Raw genomic sequence first — 14,481 nt, 5'->3', positions numbered from 1 at the left:
TCTGGACCCGGACTCAAAGATAGGACGCCTCAAAGCGCTCTGCTCCACAGCCCAGACTTTCCTCTGCTATTTTGGTTGAGACGACTGTCATTGTTGTCCTCGTTTGTCACCATGCACACCCTCACAATTTTTTGCTTGACATTTGTAGACCCTCGATGAATCCATGAAAGCATTTGCCACCCCCCAATCCCGGTCGATTCTGACCTCTTTCTCAGTTTGCGGGAGTGAAGGTACCAGTGTGCACACCGCGCCCTGATGCCGTAAACTCGTTTGGGAGGCAAGTCGAGAAGGGCCCACATAGAGGCTGATCCAGACCTATCGCTTTCGCTGCGGGACTAACTAAGGTTGACTGTTCTTCGTCGTCTTCGGACGCAATTGCGGTTTCAGATGCCTCGAGGACCAGACACAGAATAGGCTACCTCTATAAAAGAAATTGTATCATCTCTTTCGTTTAGCCCGCTGACAGCCCCATGGCTGAGAGCTGCAGCGGTCGTTATTTATTTTGCCAAGTGGAGCGCTGTGAAGCCACAGAGATGGTTGTATTGATGATGTCGGCTGTTCCACCATCGTGCGGGGCAAGTGCGGGGAAAGAATTGCGCCCCGGAGCTCGATCATTTGCGTCGACATGCCGGTCGGCATAGGATTGGGTGCTCAGTGTTGCGGAGTGCTTGAGGCCTGGACCTCTTATGTTCGTGTGTACGAGTCCTATTCATTCGACGTACACACCCTTTTCCTGTATTTGCGATAGAGTGCACGGCCATACTTATGGCGGGCCCCCATCTTTTCCCGCGTCGAGTCCCTATCTCCCACTTTCTCGCCATCGTGGTTCTTCCCCAAGCACAGTATGCAGCGCCACTCAATCGACCCGGCACCCTTTCTTCAAGACATCCCATCGACCCCGAGAGGGAGTGCCAGCTGCCCTTCATCATCTATGTCCCAACCTCTCTTCGCATCTCCTATATCATCAGCATCCTCTTCACCATATTCTGGCCTGAAGCGCCGTGACACATATCCTGTCGGCTCTTCCACCTCCAATTATCACAATCGTCTCTGCCATGTCACCTCCTTCCCCCATGTCGTCCGCGATCTCGACCTCGAAAACGACCGCCTGGCTCGCGCCTGTGGTCTGCTACCGCCCATGGGTTACTCCGGCCGATCTTCTGCCTCACGTTTCCGTCAGCAGAAGTCGCGCTCGTCTTCCTCGCCTCGCTTTGATGATTCCGAATCTGGCTCGCCACAACGCAAAGCATACCCATCAGCGCCCAGAATTCATTATCGACGCCTTCTACCTGTTCTCGACGAAGTACTTCACGCGCAGGGATTGGAGATGAGGGCTGCGTTGAACGAAGAGGATGTTGGCTACTCATGGGAGAAGGACATGTTGTTGAGGGAACGAAGGAGTATGGGTCACACCACCCTGTCAACTGCGCCACACGGTGACAAGACTGGTAAGCGATTTATATTCACTACGCTTTGAGTTCTACGGCTTATGTCTTGCACAGCAGTCTTCTCCACCTCGTTGGATGAGTGCCCCGTTGACGCATTTTCCACTACCACAATCCGAGGGTACCGTCATGACCTTCCCACCATCGTCTCCACTTGCATCGAAGAACTCTACCGAACAGGTTCGCTCCTTCGCTCTCGTATTCGATAGCTTCCTAATCCAAACTGGTTTGATATCTACCTAGGAATATACCGTCCAGGGCTCTTTCGCGACCTCCCGAATCGTCTTCGCCTCGTGTCCCTCATCGAAACCTTCAACGCCCCTCCCTCCTACGGCCAATCCATCTCCGTTCGCACCGAATCCACAGCCGACATCTGTGCCCTCCTCACCACATACCTCAACTCCCTTCCCCAACCGCTTATTCCACCTTCACTCTTCACTTGCTTCTGGCAGTGGTGCGTCCTCCCGAGCGTCCGTCGCGAAGAAACACGCGACCAGTATACCGCTTCGCAATGGATCATGGCGTGGGCCAGCCGCGACGAGGACGAAGAGTTCTCAAAGGCGGAGATCGCTGTGGCACAGATACTGCTGCATCTCCTGCCCACGAACCAGCTCTCGCTTTTCGCCTATCTCTGTGCGTTCTTCACCCAGGTCCCGTTATGTCCCGAGAACGGGATCACGTTTGAGGATATCGGCGGGTTGTTTGGGGAGGCATTGGTTGGCGGGGAGGATAGGAGTCAGGGGAAGGAGTTGTTGGTGTGGTTTTTGAGAAGGTGGAGGACGATTTCGGAAGGATTGCTGGATGGGGAGGAATCACTTTTCGACGGGCTGGAGAATAGTCTTAGTGCCCTGAAGAGGAACGGTGGCGGTGGCGTAAAGGTCGAGGCTGTGGACGTTGATCGCGTGGATGCTGGCTCTGCGTTGGCCGGCAGTCCCATGGATTGCGCAGAGGAGTCGACGTGGAGGGGTAGCAGTGTCGGCCAGTCAGAGACGGGGGATTGGTCTTCGTCCGAGGAGTGGACGAGCGTGGAGTCAGGATTCTCGATTTCGTCCACCGACGAATCCTCGCCTGGAGTCGACGAAACTCACAAGGACGTCTCGAAATGGACGGGGAACGGAGGTGTGCAGATCTATAGTTCGCCGGTCGAGATGAAGGGCAGCCTGGGGCTTCCAGATCTCGAGGGTGGTCTGGGCGTATGGGGTCCTGGATGAGGCGCTGTCTTTACGGAGTTGGTGCGTTGATCTTTGCCTCATAATCAGAGACCCTCATAGACTCATGAAGATTCTTTGTAGCTTTGACGTATCATTATTGAATCTATATATTTCACGACCTTTACGACTGGCGCCACCTTCACGAGCCCCTAGACCTTGCCTATTCTTCCCCGCTCTGCCCATTCACCGTCCACGTACTCCGCTTTACCTTCGCATGCAATCGCTTCTCAACGTCGATCGTGCTCGTAGACCTCGAGCTTTTCGGCTGGCCTGGTGCCAGCCGTTGATAACCTAGACTTTCATCGCCCATCTTTCCTTTCTCCAGATGCCTTACATCTCTTTGTATCCTGACCACCAAGTATCTGTATTAGCGATAACTCTCTCATACGCCCCCCCTTGCCCCTCGTCTTCCGTTTCTTAGCTAGAGTCTACCCGGTGTCGGCATTAAAGAAAACCGTTATGTTTCACCATCCCGCAATCATCAGTCATGTACTTATAGCTTATCCCACCGTCTCAGTGAACAAAAATGTATTGATATAGCCAAAACTTTACCTTCTAAAATAGACACCATCTTGTTGCCCGGATGAACTGAAGCAAGAACGCGCCCACTGGCGTCTTTGTAGTACTGCGGAGGTTTTCTCCGATTCAGTATCTACCAGCAGATGCTATTTCTCGTGGCATCTATTGCAGCTGAACCTCTCCTCTAGACCTGAGGACAATAGTACAGCAACAAATGGTTAGCTGAAGTGGTATGTATGGCAGGCCACACCGCGGATACGAGAACGGAAGTTGCCGTGGTGCCACACCGCCGGTGATTCCCAAATCGGATGTCGTGTTGAACTTGATCTCCTTCCACCATCATCCAACGCTCGAAATGGGACTCGCGTCGCCTTCTGGTCCACGAGTTCGGTCATCTCCATACAAGCAGACTGAGGGTTTCACAATATACCTAGTTCTGTACTTATGTCCTGCTCGAAGTCGAGGAGCAGCCTTTGAGGCTGCTAATAACAACGACAAACCTCCTGAGTGGAACCGCCAGAACGGAGAGTCCGCCAGATCCCCCGACATCATTACTGTGCCCTTTTGCTCCTCATCGTAAAAAATGTCAGATGAAATGCACTGCATGCAAGCCCGAAGCTGGAGAGCCTGATCGCTGAAGCACGTTCACCCCGCGCACCCCCAACCCCTCTGGCGGAATTCGCTCACTGGCAAGGCATGCGCACGGACCAAGGGGAGAGAGGGATATTCGCCGTGCGTGGAACTTTGTCTCCTGTCTGTACATTATTTGGCCACCATTTCTTTCTGCATTTTTCCACGGCGAGCCATAAATCCGTATGGTGATACATACCTCCGTATTGACAGGCCCCTGGTAGAGGGGAATTCGCCAGAGGACTGAGACTCTGCTCGTGTAACATCCGGTGCTGGTGCATCTGATTTTCCCTCCACATCCGATTTTGTTTCCACGGTGTGTACGGATTTCGCGGCGTTGTTGTGACGGCGCCAACCTCCACTTGAAGGTAGCGGGATATTCGCCATTCCACGATAACGGGCGTACGCGCTTGTTCACGGTGCAGGGGGAGGCATTCTTGATCTGTTCGGCTGGGCGCACGGACGCTTGGCAGTCTTGCTTTGACGCGGGCTATGCACTGCGCAGAAGCAGTCAGAAGCTCCGTCCTTTCGTGATCCGTCTGCTATTGCCTGAGGTACGAAAGTTCTCGACGTCTGTATCACTGATCAACGTCTAGGATGGAGTGAAATGGATAAGATTACTGAGGACGCTGTCGATCCATAGGGGACAAGACGGCGGTGAGATCATCTCATCCAGTAAGCCGCCCGCACGGTACTTAAGGCTACCCACGATACCAGTTTATTCTTTCCCTCCTCGCTTCCTTCAGACTCTGCGCGCTCCATCAATTGTCTCGTCGTTCTCGAGTATTACCTTCTGCTCACTAGTCCGCCTCTTATACTCTGGATGGCGTCCCACACTACTTTGTCAAAGGACGGCCACGGCGATGTTGCTCCCGCACCAGACGAACTTAGTATCGGGGAGAAGAGAGTAGTCATTGACCACGGTATGCGTCGACAGGCCTTACGCGCCAGCGGAGTCGGGTTAATCCTCCTAAGCTTCCAAGCCCTCGGTACGCTCTTCCTCTTGTCTCCCTCCCAGGACGTTTGTACTCATTTCGGGCGCATCGGGGGTGTCCATAGGCATTATTTACTCTGACATTGGTACCTCTCCACTCTATGTGCTGAATGGATTGTGGTCTGCATCTGGTCCTGTCCCGAGCAAGGAGGATGTAATCGGTGGACTCAGCGCTATTGTGTGGTCGCTCACCCTCGTGCCTCTCATCAAATACGTGCGTCCGCGATTGAAGCCCTCCCATATTCCTGAATACTAACAACGTCTTGCTAACAGGTCATAATTTGTCTTCGCTTTGGAACACACGAAGGTATACGATGCTTCGTCCAGTGCGTCAGGGTATGCAATCTCACAAGTATATCCTCGTATTAGGCGAAGGTGGGACGTTCGCCTTGTATCAAGGCCTTTATCCGCCCAAAGCATTTGAGACGGCTCCGACACGCGATTCGATGCTCACCGCAGGCCACAAAATGGCGCTGAGGGCTCCGCAGAAACTGAGATGGGTCTTGCTTGCTTGGGTGAGCGCTTTCGTGTGTGTAGTGTTCTGGACCTCGCGATCACTGACCATCAGTATCCCGGCAGTCGTTGTTCGGAACGGCTCTCACGATGGCGGACGGTGTGTTCACTTGTGCTGTCTCGGTAACGAGCGCTGTTGGTGGAATTGGTGAGTAACTCTGTGACAGCCGTGAAAAGAAGCCCTATTTTGACCTTCCCCGTGTCGATTCTCTACAGCTGTCGCCAAACCGTCTGTATCGAGCGATGTCACTCCTATTTCAATCGTATGTCCTCATCACTTACACGATTATTGTTCGTATACTTTCACTTTCTTACCAGGTCATTCTAGGCTTTCATAATCGTCCTGTTCCTTGCTCAACCCCTCGGAACGAGTCGCCTTGGGTTTCTGTTCGCACCCAGTAAGCTCTATGCCATCCAGCTTTCTCGCGTCACTCTGACCCATATCCTTTCATCCAGTCACGTTTGTGTGGCTTCTACTTCTCGCTGCGACCGGTATCGTGAACATCGTCACATTCCCCGGAATCTGGAGGGCATATGATCCGTCAAGAGCCATCGAATGTATGTCCCTGTCCTATTTCAAAGCGCACGCAGACGTACTAATGCACGCTTACTCGTAGATTTCGTCCGCACTGGAAACTACGACCTCCTTGCCGGCGTCTTGTTGGCTGTGACCGGTTGTGAAGCCCTCTTCGCCAAGTAATTATCCCACCTTCCTTTCGTGGTCCAAAGTTTTGCTGACATGCATATGTCTATCGGACAGTCTCGGACAATTCAACATGACCTCCATCCAAATATCTTTTATTGGCCTCGTCTATCCCTGTCTCATACTGGCATACCTTGGTCAAGGCGCAAGAGTGATCGCGGATGGCGAAGCCGTGATGTCAAATATCTTCTATACGACTATACCAGGGAGTTCGAATGGGCCGTTGTTCTGGTGTGTAGTTCCGTCTCGCTCTGGCTGATTAGAGAAGTTAGCTGATGAATGGTGTGCGTATGTGGTGTAGGATCATGTATGTGTTTGCGATCCTCGCCACGGTAAGCGGTCACCTTTCAATGGATGAGATTCTGTGTTACTGACGCTGGATAATTTTAAAAGCTCATAGCGTCGCAGGCTATGATCACAGGGACGTTCAGTCTCACGCAGCAGCTCGTGAATATGAAGAGTCTGCCTCCGTGCGTCTTTCGCCTCCTGAGATCATATTTTCAACGTCGACTCACACTTCTCTTCGATATCTTTGGGCTTCTTCCGTAGTTTGAGGATGAAGTCAACCTCAGAGACACTACAGGGACAAGTCTACATTCCTGCTGTGAACTGGATCCGTGAGCCATCCTTTCTTCCTGTCTAACTGTCGATCCTTGGTACTGATCAGGTCAAAAATCTAATGCAGTCATGATCGCGACCATCATCGTCGTCGCCGCGTTCAAAAGCTCCGCGCAATTGACCAATGCATACGGGTTCGTTCTCTTCATGTCATAATGATTTTTCACTTCGGTCACCTTCTGACAACGTTGACCCTGCAGATTCGCAGTGTCGACAGTTATGTTCTCTACTACGGTCCTCATAGCCATTCAATGCCGCTACGTGAAACAACTGCCTATCATCGTAGGACTTGCGTACTTCGTCTTCTTCGGCTTCATTGACGGTTCGTACCCACAATGATATCAGTGCACAATATGCTAAAGGGTGGATGCGTGTAGGTTTGTTCTGGGGTGCAGCGCTGAAGAAAGTGCCAGAGGGAGCTTGGGTCCCGCTCATGCTCGGTGCAATCCTGTATGCTCATTCTACGCGTCGAGCGTTATCGTATACATCCTGTGCACACTCGCTCACATTTGAATCATTATTTTAGATGGATCCTCATGTTCTTCTGGACTTGGGCCAAAGGTCTCGAAGAACGATTCGACGGAGCATCCCGTCGTACTCTCGACCGATTTATCAGCACTTCGTCTTCCACCCACGGCCACGAGAAACAGGCGAATCCCCATACCTCAAACGAAAATGGCAACTCCAACTCGGTCCAGTACCCCATACATCCCGAAACGCGCTTCGGTGTTATGAACGAAGATGAGGGACACGACGAGATGTTGTTGAGGGACGTGACGTATTATTGTACTGTAGGCGGCGCCGATATGGATGGAGATGATGAGAAGAGGGAGTTGGGAAGGTTGCCTGTGCTTGCTGTTTTCCATAGAATGACGCATGAGAGGGGGGTACCACATTCGTTCGTTAGTAAGTCTAGCCTTTCTATCATCGAAATTCAAGACATCGAATCTAAATGCATATGATTGACTAGGTTTCATTAGATCTTGGCCTGCTTTGCCTAGGGTCGTGGTGAGTGGTCTTATATCCCTTGCGAAAGTATTGTCCTCTGAGAGATCTGTTGTTTGTGGTTTGCAGGTGTTCTTGTCGGTCCACACGCTTCCCATTGCCCGAGTCGACGCAGAAGACCGGTATGTCGTGGATAAGATCGAGTCGGTCTCTGGTACGTCCTTTCCTCATTATATATCAATGTCATCCAAGACTTCTGACGATCTTTCTTGCACAGGATTCTACGGCGTCTCATGTTACCTGGGATTCCGGGAAGAGTTCCAACTCGATGTATGTGCTTCCTTCTATTCGATTCCCTGGTCAACATGGTTATTGAAAATGTGCGATGTATCTATAGGTTAGCGAGGTCGTAAAACGCATATGCGCAATCGAGTCCCGGTCGAGTCCGAAGCTGGCGGAGGAGCAGATCAAGAACGTGAATAGTGTGGCTAGCAGTTTCACGCATGTGTATGTCCCTCATCTTTCCCATCTCACCTTCGACCCATTACCCACGCCATCCACGACTCGTTCTCCTCCTCCCCGTTTCTGCGCAATTCGACTTACTCTTCGTTCTTTGTTCTTCGAATTGGCCGAATATGACAGTATTCCGCACTACGAAGTCCTCAGTCGCCCTATCGAAGGCGGTCGACTGTCGCCCATAGTCAATTACGTGAGGAAAATGCTCATCGAAGATGTGTATGCGAGGTTGTGTGTTATGTTCCCGGAGACGGTAAATTGGCTTGGGTCGCCGGATGAGTGAGTGTCTCTTTCACTGCCTTTTGTTATTGATGGTATCCTGTTGCCTTGTGACCGGTGATTGTGAAGACCTTGACGCTGAGTACTTGTTGTTTGTACAGGATCATCCGGATCGGTGTGAACGCTCGGATATGACGGGAGGTTACGATGCGTGTCTTTTGCACCGACATTTACTGTTGGATGCCGGACTTGATCAAGTTTTTTTTCTTCTGGTTCTGTGGGCGATTTGTTGTAGAGAATTTTATACGCCAGATGTACTAGCATTGACGACTTCATTTATACAATAAGTATTGAAACGATATTGTATGTGGCGCATCACGCCACGCCACTGAGACCGAGAGACCGGCTCCGTCCTTAGACCCGAAGAAGCGTCATCGCTCCAAGCGAACTCAAAAGACAGTCGCCGTTCTTGGATGCTCCTCTTACAATACATTTCTCTGTCTCGCTCTTCTTGGAAAACGGCTTGCCTATTGTGTCGTGATTTCTCTGTTGGGCCACCGATTCGACGCCACACGTCGTCACCGATGATGATTCACTGATCCTCCGAGTCTCAGCCTCATATAAAACGCCCCATATCTCCCCCTTCCCTTCATTCATCCCTCTAACCACCCCCTCTGAGCTCTTCATCTCAGTGCCAGCCATGCCGTCTGCCACCAAAGAGTCGAATAAGAAGCCCGCCGTCGACTCCGAGCCCCTAAGCCCGTTTCTCACCACCCTCGAAACCGACATCAGCAACATCCAAGCCGCACTCTCTGGAACTCGTTCACGCGTCAACAGTGCCGAAGCCAGGTACACGCTGGATGAGCTGGATGCGTTGACTAGGTCTATTGCCATTACGGCTAGCGAGAGGTATGCGGAGTCGATGAAGGTGGCTAGGACGAGCTCCAAGGAGGACTCGGAGGCTAGTGCTGCGGAGGGTAAAGGAAAGGAGGGTATAGGCGCCGGAGGGGAAGCTGGGACGGAAGGAGGGAATGAAAAGGCTGGATCGGAAGCGGGAGTGATTGGACGAAGAAAGGAGACCAGGGAAGTGAAGGTGACTGGTGGCGGCGAAGGAAGAAAGGGAGGACTCGGCGATATATCTAAGGCGCGTAATGATGTGAAGGATGCGAACCCGAAGGCTTCCGTGAGTTCGTCGATTGCCACCTTCTAAAATGTTATTAATGTGTTGTTATAGAGACCTCACGCCAAGAGCTCGACTCCTGCCAGTCCTACCGTAAGCATATTATATCAGTTTTGGCGGACGAGCAGCTAGAACAAATTTTTTATGATGTTCACAGAAAATGAGAACGAGCACTTCTCATCCTCCCAGCTCTTACCGGTCTGGCCATGGTATTACTTCTAGCAGTAAGCCAGTTTCTGCATTACCTTGATCATCCGTTTATTCTTGAACGCCGCACTCATTCCTTTCGTCAGAGTCTCATTCCAGTTTGACTCCTCATTCCCCGACATCCCCAATTACTCGCAAGACATCGACGTCAGGGATGCAGAAAAGCCAGTCCACTCACCTTCCATCGACTCGTAAGCTCTTTCGCTAATACTCGTTCTCGTTCCACCCCTGTCCAGATCACAAGCCTTCATCCTATATTGCCTCGTCCTCCTCTGCCCCCTCCATGCCCTTCACCCCACGTAAAATCATCCCTCCTCAACCACGTCCACCTGCCTCCCATAGTGTACGATCACTCCGTTCCACTACCACTCGTGCGGTAGCACCCCCCATTACACTTCCACGTAAACCTCGTAAAAAGAAGCCCCCCTCTCCCGTCGTATCTTTATCTCGTTCTCTTCGTGTCTTGAATTATTATATCGCAGAAATATCTTCTTCTACCGACGCCGCTACTCCATCTATAGCCACATCTACTACCAATCATCACGAGCGCACCATTTCTCCACCTCGTTCGTCAGACTCGCTCAACCATCATTTCCCCCCTTCATCTCCTGCTAGTCCTCTCCCCCGTCCCGCGCTAAAATCTCAAAAACACGTGTCATTCCAATTCTGACGTCTTCATCCCGTTTTTTGGTGTCCTTTCACATTACTTAGCATCCGGGTCTCCCCAGCGTACCAAGCCCTCTGATCTCCCCAATGTCTCCAGCACCTCTCGCAAGACGACGTCTTCCGCCCATGCTCAGACTCAGGGTATCCCTACGAAGTTCAGTATCACACTCAGCCCTTTCAAGTATCGCACCAATCCAATCAATCCCCGCTCTTCTACCAACCACGCCTCGTCTTCACACATAGCTCGTCCTGTTAAACCCGACTCTAGTAGTCTTCAGAGCAGTAGCGTCACCGCCAGTAGCGAAAGTTCTCCGAGCTTGAAGAGCGCGTCGCTTTCGCCTTCGAGTACGATAGGTTCGGGTTTGTCGAGCTGGACTTTGGACGCTTTGTCGAGGAGCAGTTCGAGGGCTTCGTTGGTTGGGTGAGAGGGTGAGGGTGTTGCCGAGTATGGTGTATGTAAGGGCAAGGAGGTAGGACGCTCGTTTGTGTTGGTAGGAACGTTTATCTGTGCCGTTGATTTCTCTCCTTCATATTCCTTCGTGGTGTTACAATATCCACGGGCGCGGAGACCCCGTTCACCTTCGAATTAAACTGATCACTTCTGACCTCGCTTTGCCTCGTATTATCGATTCATCATATGCACTCGCACGGATTCACGGTCCTCGTGTTATTGTTCTTCTCATTTGCATATGCATACCGTCACTGTATCCCATACACGATTCGCCTCGTCGCACGCTTTCTTGGTTCTGTATTTGTACTCTACTGCCTCTGTCTCTGCCCCTGTGTAAATATTGTTCATATCGTCGTTCGGTCACACTGACAGGAACCGTTACAGCTCTTGTATTTCTACTGTAGTCATCTCTTAGGAGTAGCCTGTATTTTACTTGTACTATTATGTTGTCGTGGTTGTTTCTTGGATATCGATACTGATGAGCCTCGCCATGTTTATCAATTTTCGAGGGCCTATCAAGAGCGACGACCCAGAGCTAAGATGTGGCGCAATGTGGCGTGTCTTGCGATTTCGTGCAAATTTGAGCGCTGAGCGTGGCGGGGCTCAGAAGCGCCCACGGGCCGAGTTTGGGTGTGAAAGTGATTTTACCCCTCCTTCGACGTCCGAGTCAACGTTTCGAACTTGCATGCATCATGCATGTCGACCTCGATATTTCTTCGTCTGGAGACTTCGCTTTCCTGGATCTCAATTTTGTTCTTGGACTCGGCAGGCTGGTTCTGTGATGGGCGTCATGACCTGCTGCTGGAGCTTGAAGAACAGATTAGGGGTCTTCTCGGTTTTCGCCTCGGTCTTGACCATTACCACTGAATTCGTCGCCACCCTGCGTTAGACGAATAAGGCGTAATAGGATGCTCTTCGATTCTCATCCATTATCTTTCGAGACTCAGCTTACTTGTCCTGTGCTCTCGGCGAACCGTTCATTCCCATCCTACTCCCAGTGGCGTGGCAACTTCGACGTGTGTCGAAACCTCTGAATCTTGTTCCACCAAGGCTGATTGTATCGCATCTCCTTTCCGCCAAGCGGTATGCATGCAACGCCTGGCTGTGATGGAATCCAACGAGGCTAGATATCAGAGTGCAAGATACTTGCTCGAGGAGTCCGCTTCGTGGACTCCATTTGGCATAATAGTAGAGATATTTGATGTAGCGGGAGGGTGCTGGTGGCATAATTGGCCGTATCCGCGATTCGTGAGCATCATGATCGCTGTGTTCCTCTCTCGATGTGCATAGCAATGCGTATAATTTGCTGGCTTTCGAGCCTTGCAACTGTTCTTGGAGTCCGCCGCTGTGCGAAGCGTGCACCTCTTCGTCTTGTTCTCCATTCGTATTGTTAACGTTCTCATACCTGTTTGTAAGCACACATGCACGATCCGTACTGACGGCGTCACTTTCAGGAGTACTCGGCCAGGCTTCGTCGGTGTAAGGCAAGAAGGTACCAGCAACGAAAAAGGGGACAAGACCGAAGGTTACGGACGCCACAACAAAACTATCGAAGGCAATTTTGATGCCAGCCCAAGGATGAATGCAGCTTCAAAAACTTCCAAACATCTGGTGCGTCGGTTCGGCTTGTCGTGCTTATCCTTGTCGTCAGCTTTCGGCCACCCAACTCACCCCGAGTTGTACTAGGCTCTCGAAATTGACTTAAGCCATATGGAGCTCATGCTATATCTCATGCTCCATATCCTTCTCGTCCAGCTCTATGCCGCAAGCACTCCTCGTTCTTGTCCTAGTACTCTTAACGAGCCATTTAGGTATGGGCTATCTGGCCCGTGGCATGTGTAAGGTATGTTGCCGTACTTCTTCTTCTTGTGTTTGATGTGGTCTTATGAGAAGCTCCATGATGCGAGGTATTATTCAAGCGGAAAGTTCCACACCTGAGCCTGTGCTCCCCCCTTATTACCGTCAAGAAAGCCGAAAGCGGACAAGCCCTTGTTCCTAATATATCCAAGACGAATTCTGAATTTCTTCGCGCCACTATCGGATTCAGTGGCTCACAGAGACGACGTAGATGAGGTAACTGCTTCCTAGACTCCTTTCCATATCGGGGCTCGTCAGTGACACGCCATCGCGAAGACTGTGGGCGGATCGGCTTGTGCTTACTGTGGGACATTGGTTCGTGAGATTTCCTTTTGTCTCCTTTCGTAACTTCCTGAACATGAGGTGTCCACGATCGTCCGCCTCCAACTAGTTCATTGTACCCTTTGTCGGAATGCACCATGTTTTCGTCCTAGGGTGGGCTTTCGGTGCGCGTCAGCACTCTCTGGCTATATAAAGCCGCTTACCATCGCCCTTCAGACCACTCATCTTCGCAGCATCTCTTTTCCTGACCATCCAACGGAATAATCGCCTCCTCCACATACTAAGCAAATGTGAGCACAATCACGACTTTCTGTACAAATTATAACTAATCCTCTTTTCTTCGAAGCATGCTGACTTTCAATGAGGAAAGGGATAAGGCTATGATGAGCTTTTGCGCTGCTCCCGAGTCCCCCAACATCTGGCCAGACGGCCGACCCGTGGCTTACGTGAATCGCGACCTTCCCGTCTCTCTCGTCATACACCGGGACGTGAACAGGCAGATTCTGCATTATTGCGTTGTTTGGCCCGCATACGACACAGAAACCACTCAAGTTCATAAAGGCTACAAGGTCATCGAGATCAGACAGAACAATGACGAGAAGGCCGCTATAACGAACCCCTACCTATTCCGGTTTAGCTTTCGGCCCAACGGCAGCCAAAGTATCCAGCACTGGACGTTGTATGAATTGGGACACTATAACGCGGGTGCCCGCATGGGAATCCTGACCGCCTTCCAGTCCTGGGAGCCGAAGCGACCGTTCGGTAACTGCATCACATGCATCTTTAACGTTCTGGAATATTTGGTGGATATCGGTGCCCTCAACGATACTATTGTAACGAAAGCTCGGCTACAGTCAATCCTGTCTTCCGTCACCACTACGCGGTACACTCGGGAGCTGCACTATGGGAGGGACCCTAGGTAATCATGGAGTGAAGAGACCGGATAGGACAGGGCATGAGACGCGTCCGACGAATGAGACACCGGCATGTCATCCGGCACAGAAACAGTCCCGTAATCACATTGTATTTGATGCATATGCTTCACCCTATCCATCGACGGGTTGTCGCGGTTGATGTTTTGAGGTCTTTTCCAATGGTATCAGATATAATAAGTGATGTGCCGTTTGAGCCGGTTCTCCATCCATTTGTGACAGAGTCCAAAATTTGAAGGTGCGGAATTCGCCACGCCAGTGTGCAGTAAAGTCACGCGACGGACCGAAAATTTCACCGTCGTATATAGTCCATTTTCGAGTGGTCTTTCGAAAGAAAGAAATAACTCGGCGCTCGGTCAAAACATTTCGCTAGGTCGGCATCTGTAACCTATGAGTGGTCCGGCCAAACTGCGGTCTGTGATGTGGTAAACCGTTTCAAATCCCTCCCCTACTCTTTTCATAGAGATCTACAGTATTTACCAACTTTACATTTAGTTAGTTGACTAGTAGCGTACACTCCCAGCGCCCCTGACCCGCGTCGGCGCTATACAAATATAATCGATTTTTTAAACCCCCCCCCCCCCCCCCCCTCC

The 14,481-nt window shown here is 51.2% G+C and overlaps 4 protein-coding genes across 4 annotated transcripts; all 4 read left to right on the top strand.

The window, feature by feature from the left end:
• Positions 1-931: 931 nt before the first annotated feature.
• STEHIDRAFT_135727 (Rho GTPase activation protein) lies at positions 932-2,656 on the top strand (the record flags this gene model as incomplete). The annotated part of the gene is made up of 3 exons (XM_007311343.1): positions 932-1,448; positions 1,503-1,625; positions 1,689-2,656. The coding sequence occupies 3 exons, from the start codon at positions 932-934 to the stop codon at positions 2,654-2,656; spliced, it is 1,608 nt and encodes a 535-aa protein (XP_007311405.1).
• Positions 2,657-4,551: 1,895 nt separating this feature from the next.
• Positions 4,552-8,670, top strand: STEHIDRAFT_88112 (potassium transporter). The gene is made up of 23 exons (XM_007311342.1): positions 4,552-4,794; positions 4,865-5,013; positions 5,073-5,106; positions 5,169-5,314; positions 5,379-5,460; positions 5,529-5,575; positions 5,641-5,710; positions 5,769-5,870; positions 5,930-6,008; positions 6,073-6,246; positions 6,317-6,347; positions 6,409-6,485; positions 6,565-6,632; positions 6,701-6,767; positions 6,834-6,955; positions 7,011-7,083; positions 7,160-7,539; positions 7,604-7,641; positions 7,708-7,792; positions 7,856-7,908; positions 7,976-8,085; positions 8,221-8,373; positions 8,475-8,670. The coding sequence occupies exons 1-23, from the start codon at positions 4,629-4,631 to the stop codon at positions 8,506-8,508; spliced, it is 2,340 nt and encodes a 779-aa protein (XP_007311404.1). The 5' UTR covers positions 4,552-4,628; the 3' UTR covers positions 8,509-8,670.
• A 324-nt stretch (positions 8,671-8,994) lies between these two features.
• STEHIDRAFT_143171 (uncharacterized protein) lies at positions 8,995-11,302 on the top strand. Its single transcript, XM_007311341.1, has 6 exons — positions 8,995-9,496; positions 9,548-9,586; positions 9,651-9,717; positions 9,787-9,891; positions 10,183-10,266; positions 10,412-11,302. Exons 1-6 carry the CDS (start codon positions 9,014-9,016, stop codon positions 10,789-10,791), a joined length of 1,158 nt encoding a protein of 385 aa, XP_007311403.1. The 5' UTR covers positions 8,995-9,013; the 3' UTR covers positions 10,792-11,302.
• Positions 11,303-13,303: 2,001 nt separating this feature from the next.
• On the top strand, positions 13,304-13,879 carry STEHIDRAFT_116491 (uncharacterized protein; the record flags this gene model as incomplete). The annotated part of the gene is made up of 1 exon (XM_007311340.1): positions 13,304-13,879. One exon carries the CDS (start codon positions 13,304-13,306, stop codon positions 13,877-13,879), a length of 576 nt encoding a protein of 191 aa, XP_007311402.1.
• Positions 13,880-14,481: the final 602 nt, after the last annotated feature.

The sequence above is a fragment of the Stereum hirsutum genome (assembly GCF_000264905.1).
Source record: "Stereum hirsutum FP-91666 SS1 unplaced genomic scaffold STEHIscaffold_26, whole genome shotgun sequence".
Lineage (NCBI taxonomy): Eukaryota > Fungi > Basidiomycota > Agaricomycetes > Russulales > Stereaceae > Stereum > Stereum hirsutum.
The sequence above is the reverse complement of the archived record's forward strand: the minus strand, read 5'-3'. Positions and strand labels throughout refer to the sequence as shown.